Source organism: Solea solea, chromosome 18 (assembly GCF_958295425.1).
Source record: "Solea solea chromosome 18, fSolSol10.1, whole genome shotgun sequence".
Lineage (NCBI taxonomy): Eukaryota > Metazoa > Chordata > Actinopteri > Pleuronectiformes > Soleidae > Solea > Solea solea.
The window spans coordinates 705404-727673 of NC_081151.1; the positions used below are offsets into that span (position 1 = coordinate 705404).

Genomic DNA, 22270 nt, shown 5'->3' on the forward strand with positions numbered 1-22270 from the left:
CACACACACACACACACACACACACACACACACACAACAGGCCCCATTAAAAAAATATCTACACACAGGTGCCACATTTTGTCATTATTTGTGAATATGACAGTGCTCAAACTACTGTGGCAAATATTGTCCTTCATTAACTGGAGATGGAAAACGGAGCATTTACCCTCATGCTGGAGCGACGCAGTTTCTTTCTCACATCTCTTCTGATGTCGTTGACGGCGACTGACTCCAGCTGCTGATAGCGCTGGATCTCCTGGTTGATGGTGCCTTCACTGGCCCCCAACTTCCTGCAGTCATGAAAAGAACATTGGCTCAATACACAGTACTTTACAGCTGTTCAGACCTGCTGTTAACATTTGTCCTGAGAGATCCAAACACATGCAGATAACAGTCTGTTTTTAATTCATGCTTAGATATCAGGACACATGTGGACGCAATACTGAATCCAGTTTTTACTCATTAGCACTCGGGCAATCATTTGCATCATAATCAACACTGAATTTTACAAAAATCTTTTCTTTTATGTTACAGCAGTGTAATTAGAGCTTTGATTCTCTCAAGGTTCTCCTGTCTGAACTAAACGGGCAATTCACATGCAATCTGATCACAGAGGACAGATGTGAATACCAGGTCTGAACAGGAACAGCCAACATGGTGAGTGTGAGTGTACAAAATAAATCTTACTTGAGGTCATCGATGACCTTGGCCTGCTCGTTCAGCTCTCTGATGTCCACCACCCTCTTGGTGAATTTCCTCCCTCTGGCATCAATCACCTGGTTCCCCATCAAGACTTGCCTTCTGGGGTCAATGGTCTCCTGTTGTGTCAGAGCAATGATACAGACCAAAACACATTTATCGAATGGGGAATCGAGACAAACCTGCCAATCAAACCCCTGAACCATTTCATTTTGAAGATTTTCACCAGGAAGCTGCTATAAGTGAAACATCATTCCCAAACCTGTGATTTAAGATTAGTGTTATTGTTATGATTTTGTATTTGGAGTTCAATCACACACCACAGCAGATAAAAACATGAAACGCCACCATCACCACCACCACCACCATTTTACTCGAAATGAAAGAGGAAAAAAAAAACAAATTAAAAAACATATTACCACAGGAATCGTGTAAAACGAATTGTTTTGTTTTCACCCATGACTGAAGCTTAATAAGGAGAGCAGTGAAAACAAAAGCTAAGCAACACCATTACCTATTATATTACCATGTTTTATACTTTTATATAAATACAGTATTTATATATCTGTTTTATAAAGCGTTGCTTAGCATTTCAGAATCCACAGCCTTGATGTGTTAATGGCAGGTGATTAAATGCGACCTGCATTGATTTTGTGAGCCCAGAGGAAAGTTTCACGCTGCGTGTGGCTACATACACAGGCCCAGGAGACCGGTCTTTGGGCTCTGGCACTGCCCGCTCGGAGGCCAGGCGAGGGGCAGTTTGAGCAGTCGGGTGGGACAGACACACTCTGAGGCCTGGGGCTGAGGCCCAGGATGTGGTTTACCAGGCGCTTCTTTAAGGTCAGCCGAGGGCTGAACTGGCACTCTGGACTCTGTAAACAATGGCAGTGACACATGGATGGAAACGACTTTACCCTGCGAAGCTTTAAGGTAAGCCAGGTTGGGTTCTCTTCAGATGTGTTGAAATGTTTGCTTTCTTGCTGGGGATTAGTTGACAAAAACAACACCATTGCAATGTCTATTCAGTAAATATTTAGTGTAGTTCAAGAATACAAATGTGAAAACTCTTTATCTGGTTCTGTCCAGAGGTTACAAATCTGCCTACAAGGACCTCTGCAGCTCATTATTCAACATTTTATCTGAGAAAAAGAACTAATACAACGCAGTCAGACATCATCTCCTGTGCCAAGATATTTTCTCATCGTATTCCAGTGCTCTGAGTGCAACAGTGCAGCAAAATAAATCATCTGTGATTAACTGACCATGTGGATGGTGGGTGACATGGTGTCGGCCTCGTCTTCGTCTGAAAGGTCCTCCATGTTGACAGAGTTGAGGTCGGCGATATCGTCTACGTCCTCCTCGCCCGTCAGTGACGTCAGCGTGTTGCCAAGAGCGTTGAGGCGTTTGCCGATGTTGGGATCCATGTGGACGTCAATGCCACACATTTTCCAAAGCACATTGAGAGTCCAGGTGCCGGCACTACTGCTCTCTGTTTTGAGGAAGAGGAAAGAGAGAACAGCAGAGGAGGTGGATGAAGGTGATTGTGCTTATTGTGCCACTTGAGGGGATGATCCATATTTCATGTAGTGTGGCTTAGTTGAAAGAAACTTGCCTGCGGAGGCTTGCCCTGTAGTCCTGGAGCACACTTCATATGTACCATCAGGGACTACACCTGTGTACACACCACAAACACAAACACAAACACAAACACAAACACAAACACAAACCAGACACTCAAGATTTCTGAAAAGCTGCATCAATGGAAAACACATGAGTGCAGTTTCTACCGACTGAAGCCAGGTTATCAATCACACTATAACAAGCCCGTCTAGAAGAAGAGGAGAAAGATTTCCCTGTCTGATCCATTCAAACCACTGTCAAAGTAGTTCACACAATGCAGATCAAGCCCATCAGTATAGCAGTGTTTTGTTCTCATGTCTCATGTGAAGACTTCTTGTACCCACCCCTGCACAAACACCCCCTCAGTTAGGTGTGATCATGTGTCTTAACAGAGCTTGTTTACAGTATTAAGAGGCAAAATAATCACATAAAAATGTGTATGTAAATGTAAATCACCACCAGTTATGCACTGCAGCTCTAACCATCTATGTGACACATTTCAAATGTAATATAATTCACCACTCACATGCATTCATGACCAAATCCCCTCGGATTTCAGGCTTCCAGTCGTCCCAGGTCGTCTCGAAGCCCTCAGCGAAGCGGATGCAGAAGTTCTTGAAGTGACCTTTGCTCACCAGCGACTCAGAGGAGCAGGCTGTGATCAGCGTGCTCTCAATGGTGAGGACCAGAGCTGAGCCGGTGTCAAAGTCTATGCTGTGATTGGCCTGGTGAAGGAGCAGTGAGAGGGATTACACAGGCCTGAGGCGCATACAAAAACAAAGAACCCACTTCCATGTGTTTAGAAAAGGCAGTTATCAAGAGGAGTTGGTAACATTTCAATCTGCGTTACTGTATCACCACCTTATCAAACAAATACATTTTTGGGTTAATCATCGTCGTCATTACATGCTTTCTGCAAAACATGCAACCGACTACTAATCAGACTGGACTGTAAATGAATGAACAGGTGAAATGTTACCAACCTTTTAAGTTTGTTAGATTGTGTTTTTGTGCAGCACTCAAAGTGATTTGTTCATATCACCTGAATGTCTTAATAAATACAAGGGACTGGTCCTAAAACAGCAGTCTGATCATGATGTCAGGACAGGAAGTGACTTCACAGCAGTCACAGTCAGACCACACTTTTACTGGAATTTCCAGATCATTCTCAAATCCCCTGTCTTTGTTTTCTTCATCTATACATAAGGGACAACTCGCATGCAGTGTCCAAAAATGCATGGAAACCACATTGATGAAGCCACAGGCGCTGGGTTAAGGTTGCCCTTCTCTCACGTCTGCAAAATTAAGCCGGGATCAGATTACACGATATTTTTGTCTTTTATGACGGTAACCATGTCAGATTATCAATCACAGTGCCACAGATTCTTGCCGTGTCTATGACCCCGACCAATCATCATTCGCTACACTGTGCAAGTTTATCGAGGAGGCGGGACAAGGAGTTGTCAATCATGGCTACCAAAGTTACACGTCCGGGACCGACACTGGAAATGTATCAGTCACGACCAGATTGCTTGAAAATTGGCCTGACGTTGTGTAATCTGATCCTGGCATTAATGACAACATTAAACAAAGAACAAAAATGATCAAAACAAAGACAATGGATTACAAGTGCCGCTTTTCTCTCAGCCCCACCCAGAGTGGACAAAGACCAGTTTGTCTTAGTTTTTTGGCCGGATGAATCAAAAGATGCATTGCATGATATTTTCATCTTGTTGTGACACAGATGCTCCCAGAAAAGCAGGCACGTTGCAAGTGTGAGTTTGATCCACGGCTCAATCAATCAAAAATAATATATCTGTGAGCGCAAGAGACGCTGCATGTGAACACCCCCCCAACATTTTACAGATTTGTACGACAGTCCTTGAAACATTAGCCTGCAAAAATAATCAACACTCTGTACACCAATGAACAAAACACCATTTTAGTATCTACACATCCCAAACACCTCAGATAACAGCTCAAGCTTTATGTTGTTAAGCCAGCTTGTGGAGGAAAACTGATTAATACAAAGAAGCATGACCTGCTATTTTCGACAGAAGAGCATTTGTATTGCAGTGTATTCACTGCATGGATCACAAGTAAGTCATTGCACCACAACAAGCCAATCACAACAAATGAAAGAAACTGCAGGTTACTTTTCTTGCATTTTTATGGCGGCCTACTGATGTGCTGGCCCCAGCTTCAGAGTTGGTGCCCTCCGTAGCTGGTGCTTGTCCTCTCTATGGAAATAAGTGTGACATAACAGCTGGTATATTTCGTCTCTATGGACAAACTGCAAGTATAACAATTCATTAATATTCAGTGTTTCCCCCAAGTCATTTTTTATTAGCGTGTAGGTTTTTGTGTTTTTTTTACATTACTGCTCTGGAATCTGTGCCAAAACATGGCAGAGGCTACAGCAGTGGAGAGTGAGTGGAGGAATTAATCATGAAACAAAGAAGCTGTTTGTTTTCTTTGCATCAAAAGGTTAAATTGTTGCAAACAGAGGGAGCAACAAAGTGTTGTGTAGCAGAGTAGTGTGTTTGGAGGCCAGCCTTTGGTAGGGAAAACACTGATATTACAGCTCATAACAGAAGACTTGTCTTTTCTTTTTTTTGGGACAAAGAACAGGAAGACAGTTTTGCTTCTCAAGGCCACTGATGAAAGCAAAATGAACATCAAAGTACCAGTGGAGATGAAAAGAGCATTATTTAAGACTCTGACTTTTGGCTTCATATGGAATGAGATTAGAACCAAGAAGTGAACAAAAAAAAAAGATTTATGAGACTTAAAAAGATCTTGCTTTAAAGGGATGACAACCACGACCTTTACATGTTTAAAGAATTAGGGATGTGCTGAAATGATACTTTTTATCATATCAGTTCAAGACTGACCAAAATCACTGGATCAGATATCCCATATGATCCGTAAACCACAAATATGACATAAATGCTTGACTAGGTACAGGCAACATGCTGCAAAGATAGAGGTTAGCCATCACTGTCATGTGAGGACTGTTACACAGTTGGAGCATCATGTTTTAGAAATAGCAGGCTTTAAATAGGTGGTCAATGCATATATGTCTTATTTATGGATTACTCGTTTAAAAAAGGTAAAAGACTGTGTCGGACTGATGACGGTATCAATAGAAATGTAAGGTTTTGATATTGGTTTCACTACTGAACACTGAACAATGGTAAAACACCAGTCAAAGGTCAGTGTAGCTGTGTACCTGTGATGTGCTGGTGATTGGCAGGCAGATGCCCAGGTCGTCGACAGTCAGTTGCAGGAAAAGTGTGCTGAAGGCCTGAGCTGAGGTCTGCTGGATGCCCGGTAGTTTGTCCACCACCTCTTTAGTGGCCACGTGGATGTCCTTGTTGAGGGCCAAGCGCTGCTCGTTCCAGTTATCATACGCTGCCTTGTAATTTAGCCAAAAGAGAACAGCTGCAGGAACACACACAGAAAGAGTTGAAACAAACATTACTAACATGCATTATCCTTGAACAACCAAATATTTGACAGATTACGGTCGGTGCCAAAACATCAGTTGTTCCACAGCCACACAAGCTTGGCACTGTTTCAGATGCAGCCTGCAAATGTCATTGCATATTCTTGTGCAATGAAAATAAAGGCATTATATTCAATGAAATGATATTCTAATTCATTTAGTTAATGTTTTAGAATATGATCCAGTAAGTGAGCACCAACGGTATTGTAGTCTTCAGAATACAGTCTTCACTATAAACATGCAGTATACCTTATGTACGTAAGCTCCATCCTAACTTTTGATATTGGGTATCATGTCAACAGAAATAAACTGAACCTCTGTCAAAAGCCACCGGTTGGGCAAAAACAATTGGTCTGTTGAGCGTGATGAGGACAGCCTCTTTGTCTGAGGAGCCACTGATCTCCTCCTGCAGAGCATTCCGGAGACCAATCCGAGTTCGGAAGTATGCCACCTGGTGGAAGTCTGAGCCAGCTTCTTCGTACACCTGTGAAGTGAAATGAGCACAGTCAGCAATCTGTGACAACCAAGTGAAAGATAAGGAAATTTAGAATGTGTGTGTGTGTGTGTGTGTGTGTGTGTGTGTGTGTGCATCTGCCTGAATTAGCCCTCATTCGAGCAGTGTGAGGCTAAACTGTACCTGGTGTTTGACGATCTGTCCGAGGGCCAGGTGGAGGTCAACTTGACATTTGCCAAACAGTTTGAGGTAACTGCTGCTGCCGGGCTGAGCCTTGCACTGGATCCTGTTGGAGAGCTCCAGTTCTATCAGGCCCGTCTCAAAGCGCACAGCTCGCATAGAGGGAGTCGTTGCCGTCATCTGGATTCCCTGTGAATAAGAATTCAGAAACTAAATGAATGTCTGACATTTAGAAAACAAGTTACAGACACAAAGCACTTCAACGTGCCACTGTAAATACAGTAAAAAGTGGTGTTAAAGACATTGCTCTTTAAAATCGCATTGAAAAAAACTAATGAGAATAAGTAATTAAAGATTGGGGAGAGCTCAGGTATTCAGGAAGATTTATTTTTAATATGATGTTAGCCAGGATTGCACAGTGTCAGAATGTCCCAGTGAGTCTTGAGCAGCATCTTATGGTCAACTGTGTAAATGCAGCACTGGGATTCAGTCTTACCAACCCTGACCAGTTTGAAACATCATTTCTGAAATACACGTGCAGTGGTCAAAGTTCAGACTGACAAACATCAAGAAAATAGTGTTTGTAAAAGAATTTTAAGTTTGATTTGGGCCTGCAGTGATTTATTAGTGAGGTGTCCTGTAGACACTAGACTTTTTAACAACTGCAATCTTCTGAACTCTAGGAAAAAAGACAGACTGGATGAAGCGAAACGCTTTGACTACCTTAAGTACATTTGATTAATTGGAATTAAAAATAACTTTACAGCAGCCTGACAGTGTCAGAGCAGCAGTTGCTGGACTATGGTCTTGAACAATTAGTGTCCACACTGCATAGTCTAGAGGGTGGAAATGTGCCAAGTCAACTACAGCAGTCTCATGTGGAGGCACATGTGACACATTCCTTGTCTCATTATAATTTTATTTGTGAAAAACGATGGTGTGAGGGATTACAGCTGAAGAGAGAGTGATGATGAGGCGTCTGTTATTCTGTTGTGTGAATTGTTGTTATTTGTATTAACAATGACAGACAATTTCCTGGTTCTTTTTAGTTCCAGGGTACAGTCGTGAAGTCTATTTATAGACATAATGATGAAATTAGAGTGTGTTTTTTCACCACATCTCTACTCCCCTTTTTCTTTTAGCTCTTTTTGGGGCAACAGTACTTCCTGCTGATACATTTTATTTTTTGGCCACATCTGTGATCTTCATGAGCATCAATAATGTTCTTAACTTCAGAACCAAAACCAAGTTTGGTGTCTGAAACTGAGGGCAGACTTGGTGTGGGTGTAAAAACCTGGCTGCATAATAAATTCTCTACTGGTTTTATTGCTCAAAACAACACAAGGTCTGGACCAAAAATCCTCCCCCTGGTTGCAACCCCCTGCTATGACTGATGTGCCGTTTTGTAGTTTCTTTACTGAAAGGGATAAGAAGGAAATACCTTGAACATGAGGCTGAGTGAATAGAGCAGGATTTTTGGCTTGTCTGCATCAGTTGAGGTGTCATGCTCGTTCCAAAGTGGAATGGGTTGTTCTCCTCCTGCGGAAATAGAAAGTAAACAAGTAAACCTCACAAGAAAGTAATCAGTGACACGATGTAGCTGGATTACGCAGTTATCTGATGAGGTGTCTCATTACAGTACATTCAACAACTTCCCCCTGATGTGAATGTGATGTGATGTGAATGCTACATACTCAGCTGAAGGCCAAACTGTTTATTCTTTGGCCTAAAATGGCATATAACTCTCCCAGCTTTCTCTCTGTTGGGCAATTACATCAACCAGGTTAAGTGAGTTAAACAAAACATGAACACAAATGGATTTGTACCACTGCTTTGAGTATTGTTCTGTGTGGAAAAGACATTTCTCTCAGACTTAAGCAGCAGCTGTAGGCTACACAATACTGTGGGGAACAGTCAGACGTTTAAGATTAGATTAACTTTATTGATCCGTGAGGAAACCTGGGACCTTACAATACCAAGAAAACGATATAGTTCTGTAGAGACTGCGTACACTGTATATGTGTAGGTTTTGTGAAGCGTGTGAAAAATCTGTGTAAAAAGTGTATGCTGGAGGCATGTTCTTTTTCAGGAAGGCAAAGCAAAGCAAGCAAACCACTTTCTTTTACTCACTGAGTCGAAATGTACATTGATTGTCTCAGAAATTCAATGATGTGGCTAGAACACACAAACCTGATGGGTGTAGAGAGAATGAATGAACTTATATTAATTATTATTGTAATATCACTTGACCTACCTGACACCTTCTGAATAACTTCATTGACCTCCTTCATGAAAACCTTCTGCAGAAAGACCAGGTGGTTGAGCAGGTCTGTGGTCAGGTTGTGCTCAAATGAACCAATCTACAAATCAAAGAGGACACGTCAGTGTGTGATTATCTGGAATGCATGTGTAAAATAAACTGTATATCTTATCAGCATCATCTGACCTCAGCCACACAGCGCAGGTAGTTGCCTTGCAGGTAGTTTGCTTGCTTGGCAGGGAAGTCGTCCTGTCCCCAGCCCTGGTCCGAGTGGCTCTCGTGCTCCTCCATGATATACTCTCCTGACATGGTGACTGGAGGCAGGGTGAGGCTGGCTGATGGTGGCATGGCAGACATGTCCACTGGAGACACTTTGGACTGGAAGCAAAGCTTGTGGTTTGGCAACTCAAAGGTGAAACTGGTTTGTGCTCCTACAGGAAAGAATAGTACAAGAAAAAACAGCGTAAAATATCAACTTTTGATTTTTCTTCCAGCCTGTAGACTTCACATTAGCAGGAACGGAAGGGCAAAGGGAAAGACAACCAGAGAACAGAGTACCTCCAAGCTGTTCTTTATGGAAATCAATGCCACATGTATTCTCACAAACACACCTGTCATGCCATGACTCTTCATTCGACCCATTTTGTATTCAGCCTTCAGTGAGGGCAGAAGAGCAGCCCCAATGGTGATGCCATCCATCATGGCACTGAACTTCAGGACAATGGGCTTCTTCTCCAGGCCTTCGGGAAGCTGCGGGAACTCGTTGGCCTCTACGGGGGTCTGATTGATGCTGGACGCTTTGTCGGAGGGCTGTGGGGTGGGGGTGTCCTCTCTGTTGGGAGGCTGACTGTGTGGGGAGGAAATAACATCACTCAAGTCTGCAACGGTTCATTAACTACTCAGGCGGTGATGCCGTGTATGAAGGTAGAGCACAAGCAACACATTTTTAGCTAATAGTTCAGCGGGATGTATCATCTCTCAGAATTTTCATCAAACTGTTGTCAATCGATTACCTGAAAAACTTTATAATGCTGCTGTGATTAAGTGTGTGTTATGCAGAGCTTGGCAGATATTGGCTTCTATTACAGTGAATATCAAATTATAAGAAGTTGTTCAATATCCTAAGCACATCTAAACCTCCATAAATATATTAACATAAATCAGGATATCACCATGGAAACACACCACAGGCAGACTATGAAGCCAATAGTCAGTATGTTTCCATGCACAGAAAAGTTGAGCTATGGTTGCAGCTCGACTGCATCTGACTTTGAGAAATTTCTTCATTCGTATCGAGGAAATAAGTGTGAGGAGTTCCATGTTATGAATCAGCTGCTGTATTTAAGAATGAAGACTTTGCATAGATTAAGAATAAAGATTGAAAAATGGGGAAGACATACATGTTGGAGGGTTGGCGAATGAGGTCAGAGATCTGTTTGGAGAGCTGGTGGGAGCTGCGGACCATCATGCCATGTAAAGTAGCCGGGTGTTGGGGGATGTTGATAATGATGGCTCCCACTTTGAAGACAGCGGCATTATTGGTCTTCAGTCCACGTTGGGCACTGTACAACGCCTGGGACTTGGCGATGTTGCATTTGACCACAGTTCTGAAACACAGCATGAAGTGCAATGAGCAATAGCACTACAAAAATAAACATTTTATTTTCTTGACACAGACATGTGGATGAACGTGCATCTCAGGTGGAAAGATTGAGAGGACATCAAACAGCGAAGCTTCATGCAAATTCAGAAAAGCATCCAGTTTTCTGGGTAGAATGAGTGATGGAGGTAATGACGTGACACAGTGACAGTGAAATGTCTGGTCTCTAAGCTCCTGGCTTCATGGTGTGACAGGGTGAATGGCACAACTGTAATGTAAAGCAATTCGAGTGATCATCAAGACTAGAACAGTGTTATGTATAAATCAAGACCATGAACCAGTTTCCATGTAAAAATGGAGACATGGTAAAATAACTTTTCTTTTTTTTATTGATTGAATATATGAGGAAAGTAAATGAAGGGCTGTTTTCCCTCAAGTCTATGTAATCAGTGAAAGTGGTTTAATTCACACACTTGACAAGGAAAAGCCTGATGGAAAATGTCACTGACAATACATGTGGTGGAGAGATGACCAATACAAATGAGTTTCAGGTTTTGATTGACTCATGTACGTGGGATGTAATAACATACAGAAACTCTTGTTTAGCTGTGCTGGTGGGAGATGTTGGGAAATCCTCCAGCCTACGCAAGTAGTTGGAAAAGTTAAAGAAAGAAGAGCAGAAAAGGGTGTGAAACAGTTCTGATACAACATCACGTGTGAATATAAACACACAAACGCACAAACACTAAGGAGGAACCTGAATTCAACATGTGGTCAGCGCTTTTGCTACCTATCATTTTATTTTAGATGCTCAAGCTCCACTTATGACAACGGACTTCTTTTAAAGGATGTGTTGTACTGTATCTGAAGTTATAATGTAAACGGCGTCTAGATAAGTATGTCAAACACAGGAGCATTAGAGAGTAGGCAGAGCAGGAAGAAGCCTGTGGCCCCAAACTAAAAACACCATCCTCCTCATTTGAATTAACTGGAAGTATTATTCTTACACATAGCAGAAAGTTTGTCAATTTCACCATCTACTAAGTGCCAGGTTGTTTGATACTCATATTTACGCAGACAGGAACAGTTTGGGGCTTACTTTAAAGAAATAAGATTAGGTTTCTGAAGCAGCAGCACAAGTGAATCAAAAGCAGTGTGGAGATTCATCAACCTGTCTGAATATAAGACTACTAAGCTTGTAACTTGATTAGGGTGCTTATGTTTTGAGGAAATTGCTTGCAGTAAAAACACAAATTGCTGTTAGAAAAAGAAATCGCTCAACACCTGAGCGTGTTAAAAATACAGCACACACTTCTCACTTCTCACAACTTTTCAAAGAGAGATAGTGAGCTCTGCTTCTGTGGGTTTTTTCCTTCGTTTTCTCTTTTTTTCTGTATGACTGAGAATCCTCTAGAAACTAAGTGCCTAACTATTTAGTCATATTTGATACGTAACCAGTTTGAATCAAAATCTTTCTTTTAAAAAAGGGAAAACTGAAATACACTGTTCCTTTACATATGAAAGGCATATTTTCTTTATTATTATTGTTGATTGGCTGAACCAAAGCAGAATTTATACGTACTGGATATCGGGCGTTATTCCCTCCAGGAGGACAATGTTCACCCCTCCAATATGAGCTGACGCACATGTCTCAGTCATTTTCTGGTGCAGGATATCTGTGGGAACAATAAAAAGAACAGAAAATCAGCTGTCAGTCAAGGATGAGTGAAAGTAAGTAAGAAAAACAAACAGCACTAACCCATTAGCACCCACACTGATTTCTCCTCACCTTTCATCTTCTCCTTGAGAGTGAAACTTCCATGGATCTTCTTGAGCTCGGCCTCCATGGTCAGGCCGCCGATGTCAGCCTCCAGATGAGTGCGGTTCACCATGCCGATGCCAAACACTATGAGCGTGACGTGCTGTGGCTCGGAGTTCACCAGGCTGCGTCGCCTTCCGCCTGAACTCAGGGGTTTGTTGGGCGTGGTGGGTTCCTGCTGCTCATTCTCAAAGATCACTTTGCACAGAGGCTCCGAGGGCCGAAGTCCACCTTCTGTGCCAATTAGAAATGTAGTGAATTATAAGTGATGTGATTAGACACTGATATGCACATGACTCATTACACACTAATAGTAGTCTTACTGATTTATTAGACACACTTCAGTCAAGGCTGGACAATAACTTTGTACAAGAACATGAAACATTAGGACAAAGATAACTGACAAATCAGAAAATACTATTGCATTATAATTTAAAAACTAAGAATAAATAATGTTTTAACTGTGTGTAGAATAACGTTTATTTTTAGCATTTACAAAATGTGCAGCATTTAGAGCTGCGTGAAGAAAGATCATCAAAGTATAAATTATGTCACGTGAAGAAACAAACTGTTATTACAAAAAGATGTGTACTTTAGGTGAAGAGCGAAGGAGAAAGTAAAGAATAAAATACAAATGAGGAGAATGGAGGATATAGGGAGCAGCTTTGAAAAAGCTTACAGGGCAACTCACAGGAAATTTCCATAGAGGGAAGAAAACAACACTAAATCTGCAACCAGTAATTGGTGAAAAAGGTCTGATAGAAGTGGAAGTTTTGAATAAATAAATAAATAAATAAAAAGAAAGAAGTGAGTGACTGAGTGCAGCTGACTCTCACCTGAAAGGCAGTTTTCCGGGGAGCTTTTCTCCAGGATGCCAGTGGGATCGGAGATGAGAGAGTAGAAATTAAGGAGCTTGTACATGTTCTGCCAACATTCTGCTGACGGCTCACTCTGCTCCGACACTGTGATGGAGTCAGAGTCATCCATCTGGATCGCCATGTGGTCCGCCACGTCTCGAGAGCCTTTCCTCGACACCTGAACATGTGATACAATAAAATGTGTTGGGAAACAAAAAAACAAGCTTTGCTAACTTCTTACTCATCCCTCTACTGTTTATGACTGCTGTGCTTCAGTATATAGGAATGGAACTCGGCTATGTCAGCACACAGGGGGTTCGTCAAACATACCTTGTTACAAAACAAGCAAAACACACAGTATGGGAATAGATATAGAATACAATACATGGTTGAAATAAATCAAATTGATGTCCCTCACTGCTCAGACTAAGTAACTTTCCTCATAAAAACAAACCTTAAGCCTTAACCTTAAGTGGCCTGAATAAAAGACTGAAAGAGCAGCACTGTGTTTCAGGGAGCGCTGCCTGTTCTGAGAGGCAGAACCTTTTGTAATCTACAGGCTCCCTCTAGAGTTTATTTGTGAAAAATGAAGGAATCATGTTGTGATTTTACACTTCAGCCTCATTTAAAGTTTAAGACGAGTACTAAATCCACTGAGGAATATTTGGAGTCCTTTTTAAACACTATTAGAACCAGATGGTTAGATGCAGTTGCAGGCAATAAAAGGCTAACCTGTAGATCGATGCAGTCTTCCTCCCTTCTAAATTAAAGTGAGGGATTGAATACTGGATGTTAACTTAAACCAAAGGTCTGAAGTCCTAATGTTCAGTTCTGCAGACTAATGAACACCCACAATCTTTTTGTCTTGAAAGAGTCATGGTAAAGACGTGACAAGCCACAGTCTAATTTGCTCTCTGAGAGATGCTGTTCGGGTTATGATTTCATTACAACTATACTCTGCTCTTGTCATTTTGCTTTCATCCTGCTGTCTCAGTTTTTATTTAATTATACCCATGCTTTATTTGATTTTAAATGCACTCTATAAATAAGCTGAAGTCCTTGTATTGGGCAGGTAGCAGCTGTTCCGAGCAGTAGAATAATAAGAGGAGGCAGTAAAGGCAACATCTGGATTTGGAAATGTCCTGCTGTGGTTAATGAGTCTGGTGAATTGCTTGACCTTTTCAAACGAGACAACTTAAGCATTCAGTCAGTACAAATGACTACATATAATGTTCTTTTTATTAATGTGTCTGTCTATTTACTGGCTGTTTTTCTTGTCTGGTTTTTATCTCTTGTGCTAATGACATTATGTCTTCAAACAGTACGTCTTACGAGAGCTCCATTAGTCGTCATTCTCTTACACGACAACAACCCATTCCCATCCTTCACTAAGGACACGAGGAACCTTCAGCTCTATTTAAACCAAGCATTACAGTTCGGTTCGGTTCGACAATTATTTGTGCTTGAACTGTCAGTGTAGCTAAGGGTACGAATATGACCAGCTTCACTCGCCTGGGTTTGTCTGAGACAAACTTCATTGTTACCTTGGAGGTGCGTCGCTCTGAGCGTCCGAGGGAGCCGCGTCCTCGGGGCTCCCTCCTCCCGAGCGTGTCCATGCCTGAAGGAGGTCCGTTTGATGGCAATCCCCCAGAAACTCCTGCTCCTGCTCCCACTGCACCTCTCTTGCTCTTCAGAGTCTGAGTAGCACTGCGGCCGCCGTTCAGGCTTCCCCTGGAGCTGCGGCTAAAATCTGACGACCTGAAGTGGCGGTACGGCCGAGCCTTGAAGGTGGGTGTCGGGGAAGCTGAGCCAGCAGTGTAGCGACTCAGCTTGATGTCAGTCTGCGTGGCCTTGATGTCATCGATCATGGTGCTGAACTGGTGGATGAGGCGAACCAGGGCCATGTCCACACGCTGGCTGATGGCCTGGCAGGCTGTGGTGAAATCACAGTGGAACGTGTTGTAATGGCGGCGGCTGAGGTCGTGGAAGGAGAGCGGCACTGCGGTGGGGCCCTGTGGAGCACTGGTCGACTTCTCCATCACCACCGCGTTCAAGCTGAAGGTCTCGATCAGCAGCGCTGGCTTGAACTCCAGTGGAGGGAGGTTCACCATGCCTTGTCTAGAGACAGAGAGAAATGATAACGTTATTTTATTTGTGGGACTTCCAGAGGTAAACTGTCAGGTGGTCAGTGTAAGGTTTTCAGATTATTTCACTAAAATTCTATTTAAAATGATATATATTTTTATTATTAAATACTTAACTAATGTCAAAAGTACATATAAAAGGTTTATTCTATGGCTACAAAAAACAAATTTTATTTAGAAGTGATATTAAATTTCTTGGACCTTGGATGAGACAAAAAAACATTAGAACTTCTGAGAATTTAATCACTGAAATGTTGTTTAAAAAAGTTAAAGTTCAGATTGATTTACCTCTTGGATCTTTTGTTTTTGCGCTCCTTGGCGGTGTCAGAGTCTACGATGTCTGCTCTTAGACACTCAAGGTTACCAGAAAAAGACAGGTGCTCTCCAAAATACATCCTGTAACTAAGTGGAGTGGTGTCTTGAGCCTGGATGCCTGTGTAGCTCAGCAAAGGTTTGAAAACAACCTGCAGGAGGGAGACGGGCATCAAAGCATGAAATGAAAACAGCTTGTTGCACTCTTTTAGTCACCAAAATACACACAACAACTCTGACTATGAAGTGGATAGGTTCCTTTTTTTACACATTTTCTCACTTCCATCCAGAGAAAAACCACACATTTGCACATGTGAACTGAGGACATTAAGGTAATCCTCTACCTAATAACTAAAGTTCAGCCATTCAACAAGAATAACAATGACTACACATGTATTGACGGTTACCTGAGCATCAGCCAGTTGAACAGCAGCCGGACACTGGTTGCCCTCCTCAATGTCAGCGATGTCATCCTGGCTCGTGCTGTGCTGGGAGTGGGTCCCGTCCAGGGTGTTCTGGTCACTGGACAGCACCGTGTTAAAGTCTGAAGCTGAGGGAATTGTGGGCAGGTTACACGTCCCACCTGAGGGCAGAGGTTTGGAACACATGTTTCTGTGAGGTCAGCTAGTTCCTCACCAAAGTATGTGATCAGTTCTAGTGTGAGCAGAAGGCCTTAAAATATACTGTAAGTAACAGTGAGTGCTGTAGGGTGGAACACTTTACTGCTCCAGCTCCTCATAACAAAAGTGTGAGAGAAAATTAAACCAGTGGGAACCGTGACATCACTGGGAGTGTTAAGAGAAACTTTATGGCCATTTTTGTGCAGTTTAAAAAAAAAAGTGAAACCGCCTCATCATCACTTTCACATAATTTGTTTGGGAGAACCTGCTCTGCTGTGCTGTCGAGGACTGACACCTGTTTAAGTAGATTATGACAAAGAGTATCCTCTAGGCCACAAGTTCTAGCACTTATATTTGTCCAGACAGTCAAAAAGTGCAACAATGGGAAACTAAGTGAGGCTGGGTGATATGGCTTATAGATCAGGATATAAAGCTGCACACAAGCAATATTTGAGTTGTTTGCACTTCTCAAAGGAGTGACAATACACTCTTATTTTAAAAATTCCAGTTGAAATATCATCATAACAATTATCGCACATTTCCCCGCAAAACCATGATGTAATTTTAACGCCTCCATGTCAACTATCAACTGTTTTTGTAGCAATCCTGCCTTCTGCAGCGTTAAAGGCAACACATGCCAGTGATTGAATGTTACATATCAGTATGTTCACTGTTACAATTCAGTCTTTGTTGCACTGACAAATTCATATCCTGACAAAAAGATCAAGGTAACTAACACAGACAAGAATCACCAGCACAGCACTGAACAACATTAACATCATTAACATCAACCCTGACCTCCTTCTGTGCTGGTTGTAGCCAGAGGTTGAAAAAGGCAGTAACTGTCGGGAGACTCCAGTGGGTCTAGTAAAACAAAATTATATTGACATTTGACTCAGTTCCTAAGCTGTTGGAGCTACTGCACAAGAAGTTATAAATATGCACTGTATTCTAGTCGCATTATTAAAACAAATAATAGACAAACATATTTGTGAGCTTGCGGTTCCATGTTACAAAGACTGTATATAAGAAATGGATGTAGCCTTCTGGTTTGACAAGTGTGGCCTAGGAAGTACGACGGAAGAAGATCAGCCTACTTCTCACTTTATTTATAATGTCTGTAAACATGTGACTAGGGAATTAAATACAATATTTCATGTCTTCTTTAATGGAACATGAAGTAATGTTAACTTAATTCCCATTTAGAGGAAAATAGATGATAAAGCAGTGTGTTTGACAGCTGGTATCATGCATTAAGTGATGTCTGAACTTCTGGTTTCAAACCTGACATGGTTAAAACAAACCCCCCTCTCACCTGTCTGCAGGCTGTTGTGCTGGGAGCGGTTGACCGGAGACTCCTGGTTTCCAGCTCCTGTCCTGTTGCCCACAGCATTGGACATCCAGTTATAGAAACTGACGGAGGAGGGCTCCGACAGCAGCGGGTGCTCTGTTAACATCTCTGTCCCTGAGGCCATGAAGAGAGAGATGGAGAGGACATTACATCATGGCACAAACTGTGAAATGACACATGATTATTTTCATATATCATGGAGACACATGTGGTTATTGCAACTGTTAGTGACAAATGTTATAGTAAGAACAGGATTAATCTCGCTTTTTTTTTTTTTACATCACTCACACATTCTTGAATATAGTTAACAGTAAATAGGTCTTTCTTTTTAGTTTTGTTTTCCTCTATTCAGCTCATACTCCAGTGTGTTGTGTAAATATAGTATTTTCAAGCTTAAATTGAATCGGGTGGATCAGCAGTAATTATTAAATGTTAGTAGAATGAAGTGCATGTGTTCAGTGGACATTTGCCTGAGAGTCTGGCAGAGTCAGTTTGTGATTACTCACCGATCGGCAGAGGTCAGCATTGCAACAAAAATGACAAATCAGCTGCTGCATGTTGTAACTAAAGCATCCAGAAGTCCTTAAAAGCAGTATCACATCTAATTATAAATAATTGCATAATATGCACTACTCATTGTTGATTTGTTTTTTTATGTTATATTTAATACTTTATTATATTATGTTTATGCCGTCTATTTTCTTTTATCTTATATTTGATCTAATTTTTGTCTATTATTGTTGTATTGATCTTTGTCTCATCTGTGTAGATAATAGTGGTATTCAGTCAAATGTAATGTGTTTAATTGTGTTACGTAATAATTGTATGAAAAGGGCAAACATCCACTGGGAAGAAGCAGAGATGATAGCTGCTGATAAAAGGACATGGAAACTTGACGCCTGATGCGCCAGATCAGACACAGGAGGAACTAAGGTCTAAGGTAAATGAATTGTATGTCTTTGTTTTCTCTTCTGCTTTGTGTGACAATGCAAATGGAGCAGCTATGGCAAAAAGATGCAAGAATATAACAATACAAGTATTGATCTCTCTCTCTCTCTGTATGTCTGAAACTAGTTCACACCTGGCTGTCAGACCCTGCCACACACTGCACAGTGTGCAGTGGTGCAGTGGACATCACTACCTGTGTGAGTGAGGGAGCTGCTCTTGGCTGCAGCAGCAGCAGCAGCAGCAGCAGCAGCAGCAGCAGCGGCGGACGGTTCGCTCCTCTGAGGCGTTCCCTCCAGCAGGTTGTGCAGACTGCGAAAGCTGCCCGTCAGGTTGCTCAGGAGACTCTCCTTCCTGGGGCTGTCCTTCACTGGCAGACCTGCACGGCTCACGTGGGCAGGTGAGTCAGCCGCTGTGTCACCGCTGGTGTAGCTTAGCGACTGGTATGGATGGGAGCCCTGGGTATGATGGGATTTAAGGATTACAGGGAGTAAGTATTTTCATGACTGATAGGATGACATTGTGTCTGGCATCATGATGGAAATAGTTCATAGTTGAGGTAATACTTTTTGACAAAAGGGCTAAAAAGCCTCAATATATCCTAAGATGGTATAAAAGCATCACATTTTAATTTGGCAGAGAAGAGTAAAATGTCATCTGCCCACTCAGCTCTAATCCCTCCTGGCTTTCCAGCAGTGAGATCATCTTCACACCACAGTCATTTCCTTAATGGATTATATATAAAACATTGGCTTGTGTTTTAAAGGCAGCAATTTAAGAGGATTTTCATTATGGATACATCTCCAGATTATGTTCTTGATTCATTGTCAGTGAAAATGCTTTTTACAGAATTAAACGGGCCTAACACACCTCAAGGACATTTTTCTTCTTAAATTTGTTCCTAAGAAAGTTCTTAAGTAAACTCTCCTTTGTATCATGACGTGTTCTTCAACAGACATGAACCAAAGAGGGAGTTTGTTTCAAAAGACCAAAACACTTAATAACAATACTAATTAAAAAAAACATATTTATTAATAAATTGAAATGATAAAACCTTGTGGAAATGTAAATCCCACTGTAAATAACTAGGGTACCTTAATCCTGAGTGCAGACTCGCTGTGTGTGTGGGACTTGGACAGTTTCCTCATGATCTCCACGCCGCTGACAGGACCAGAGTTGGCTTCTTTAGGTGGGGGACGACTGCTGCATGCTCCCTCCAGCAACATGGTGTGTTCACTCACTGTGGCTTCACAATAATGATATAAAATAAAACTCCGGGGACACACATTTGACTTCTACATTCATTCATTCTGTCTTTTCTCCCCAACGTGTTCCTTCCTGTCGTGTTATTTCTGTGCTAACGCTGAAGAAGTGGAGGTTAAGTGTTAAGTCATTACACCCCTCCACTTCAAGCTGCCGATTTAAAAATGTTCAGGAAGAAAAGAGTTTGTGAGGATTATGTGAAATAGATGGAGATGAGTCCGACTTTTTTCTGTATGGTTTAGAATGAAATGTCTTCAAAAGATAAAGGTTGTATAAGTTTTACGCACCCTACCTACCTACACAGGGCTGCAAATAACGATTATTTTCATAGAGATTAATCTATAGATTATTTTCTCAATGAATGGAGAACATTTAGTTCCTAAAATATCAGAAAATGTTGACCCTGTTTTAACCAAACCCAAAAATGATGATGTTCTTGATGTCTTGTTTTGTCCACAAACCAAAATTATTCCATTTTCATTTTATATTTGTTATATGGAGCAAAACCCAGAAAATATTCAAATTTTAGAAGCTGAAAAACTAAAAATGAAATCGATAAATCAAAAACATTAATTAATTCAGTAATCACTTAATCAAATAATTGTTGCAGCCCTAAACCTACAGTATATGTGGAAAGTTTGAAAAGATCAGGTTTTATTGGTTTGCGCCTCTAATAAATGATGTCATGTAAAGCAGACTGGGCAAAGCCTACAGTTTATGCATCATAAAATAAATAAAAACCCATCACATCTATTAAAACCTAATGAAGAAATCTGTGACTTCCCACCTGCGTCATATTCAAATTCAGCTCCGTCAGCGCTGGTGTCACTCTGCAGTGCAGCTCCGTTGTCCAGGCCCAGTACTGGGTCCCTCAGGCTCTGATGAGGGTCTTTGGGTTTGGGCAGATTATTGGGCCTAATCAGACCGATGGCCTTGAAGCCCTGAGTTACCACAATGAATTTCATCCACTGTCGGGCCAAAGCCACCAGGCCTTTCTTTAGAGTCACAAGGGCTGGGACTCCATCATTCTGTGGTACGCAGAGATAAAGAGAAGTGGATCATCGCCATGAAAGAATTCATTAAATGAGAGAAGAGCAGCCAAGAGCAATAACACTTAGAATAATCGCTATTTGTTATGTTTTTTTACACTTGTGTCCAAATGAAACCATATAACTTAAGTTTATGAGTCATTTAAGTTAACATGGCCAAGTGTAACAGCTTTGTAACACTGAAGCAATAAAGAAAGAAGCCTGGCACGAACCATGGTGGCCTCCTCGATGACAGAATAGTCAGCCTGTTGCAGATAGCGGTGCAGAATATTACAAAGCATACAGGAGGGATTCTCATGTAGGTAGCGAGCTCGTTTCGTCACACGGTTGTACTTGCTCCGGATCGGGATGTGGATGCTCTTCTTCTGTTGGAGGACATAAAAGACAAATGGTTAAACTGCATATTTCACAATGAAAGAGGGTTGTTTTTTTGTTTTTTTACACAGGTGCACTACTGACCTCCAGAGCCTCTGTCATGATGCAGCCCATAACAGCACAGACGCGCAGCGTGCCCTCCATGTCCAGCTTGCGTAGAGAAGATTTCAGCTGATCGATAGGAACCAACCAAGCTCCAATGGCAGGTGTGGCTGTGCTGAGCAGGTTCAACTGCCTGTAAACGTAAACACAGAGGCAGAAGAACATGTGCTCAATCATCTGTGGGCCGCAAACCAGGTTTCTGTTTTCCACACACACAGTAACATATGTAGCACATACACTGTAGACTGTTTTAAACACTTAAGGTCACTGTTGTACATATTGTACCTTTATCACCTTTAAAGGTAAATAGTTGCTTTACGCTACAGTTTTTACCATTCACCCATTCACTTACACATTCATAGGGCACATTTATGTGTGATGTTTCCTATCACACACATTTGAAACCCATACACACACATTAATTGTCTTGAACATAAGATGATATGGCCACCTTTGATGTAACTGTTCACTGGTAATGTATTCTGAAACATGTTTTTTCTGAGCTGTAAAATGCTTTATGTAATGGAAAGAAATCTATTCTTAAATGCATTGCAATTCTTTCTTGAATGATTATGAGTTGAAAAGGGTGGAGAAAAAAAAAATCAATATTCACGTTGATGCCATGGAATAGTCCCAGGGGTAAATACACATTAATTATAGTACTTGCAGAAGAACCAGCAGAGCAGTAAATAATGTTTACATTTATAAAAGATTTGATGTCAAAGTTAGGAGAAGGTGCAGCTCTCGAGGATGTACCTGCCAGTGCAGGTTGACAGGTCTGACAGCTGTTGCCAGCAGCGCACAACAAACATGGTTTTCCTTTAAACGTTCTCCAGCAGATAACGCTGCACTTATGTTAGTGAGCTTACTGTACTTTATGCACAGCTGGTACAAATGTCTTTACCTGGAGATGGCCTGCGACGGTGAACGCACGTTAGTGGGAGCAGCAAAACTGAACCAGATCTCTCTGATGGTCAACTTCATGCTGCTGGAGTCAGGTGGTGGGGGCATGAGGGGGAGGTCTTTCTTCAGGTCATCTGACTCCACCCCTTCATCCTGCAGAGCAGAGAGAACTGATATTAACAGGTGGCAGCAACTATCATGACTTATCT

At 41.7% G+C, this 22270-nt stretch overlaps 1 protein-coding gene across 14 annotated transcripts in view; it reads right to left on the reverse strand.

Annotated features, from left to right (window-relative positions):
* Positions 1-22270, reverse strand: part of kiaa1109 (KIAA1109 ortholog) — a 72215-nt gene that overhangs the window by 21108 nt on the left and 28837 nt on the right. For 5 of the 14 annotated variants that reach the window (XM_058615887.1, XM_058615897.1, XM_058615891.1 and 2 more), the window contains 30 exons: positions 22063-22214; positions 21141-21291; positions 20894-21046; positions 20420-20660; positions 19464-19615; positions 18566-18827; positions 17389-17538; positions 16872-16937; positions 15861-16036; positions 15430-15605; positions 14542-15115; positions 12977-13175; positions 12111-12374; positions 11904-11997; positions 10912-10962; positions 10122-10328; positions 9333-9568; positions 8908-9152; positions 8716-8821; positions 7903-8000; positions 6465-6650; positions 6143-6311; positions 5552-5763; positions 4476-4559; positions 2846-3044; positions 2312-2371; positions 1962-2188; positions 1395-1571; positions 688-818; positions 167-290 (listed from right to left, as the gene is read on the reverse strand). In XM_058615887.1, the coding sequence (XP_058471870.1) occupies positions 167-290; positions 688-818; positions 1395-1571; positions 1962-2188; positions 2312-2371; positions 2846-3044; positions 4476-4559; positions 5552-5763; positions 6143-6311; positions 6465-6650; positions 7903-8000; positions 8716-8821; positions 8908-9152; positions 9333-9568; positions 10122-10328; positions 10912-10962; positions 11904-11997; positions 12111-12374; positions 12977-13175; positions 14542-15115; positions 15430-15605; positions 15861-16036; positions 16872-16937; positions 17389-17538; positions 18566-18827; positions 19464-19615; positions 20420-20660; positions 20894-21046; positions 21141-21291; positions 22063-22214 (5322 nt within the window). The remainder of the gene's footprint in view (positions 1-166; positions 291-687; positions 819-1394; positions 1572-1961; positions 2189-2311; positions 2372-2845; positions 3045-4475; positions 4560-5551; positions 5764-6142; positions 6312-6464; positions 6651-7902; positions 8001-8715; positions 8822-8907; positions 9153-9332; positions 9569-10121; positions 10329-10911; positions 10963-11903; positions 11998-12110; positions 12375-12976; positions 13176-14541; positions 15116-15429; positions 15606-15860; positions 16037-16871; positions 16938-17388; positions 17539-18565; positions 18828-19463; positions 19616-20419; positions 20661-20893; positions 21047-21140; positions 21292-22062; positions 22215-22270) is intronic. The other 9 variants (XM_058615900.1, XM_058615899.1, XM_058615888.1 and 6 more) reach the window with 8 other exon arrangements.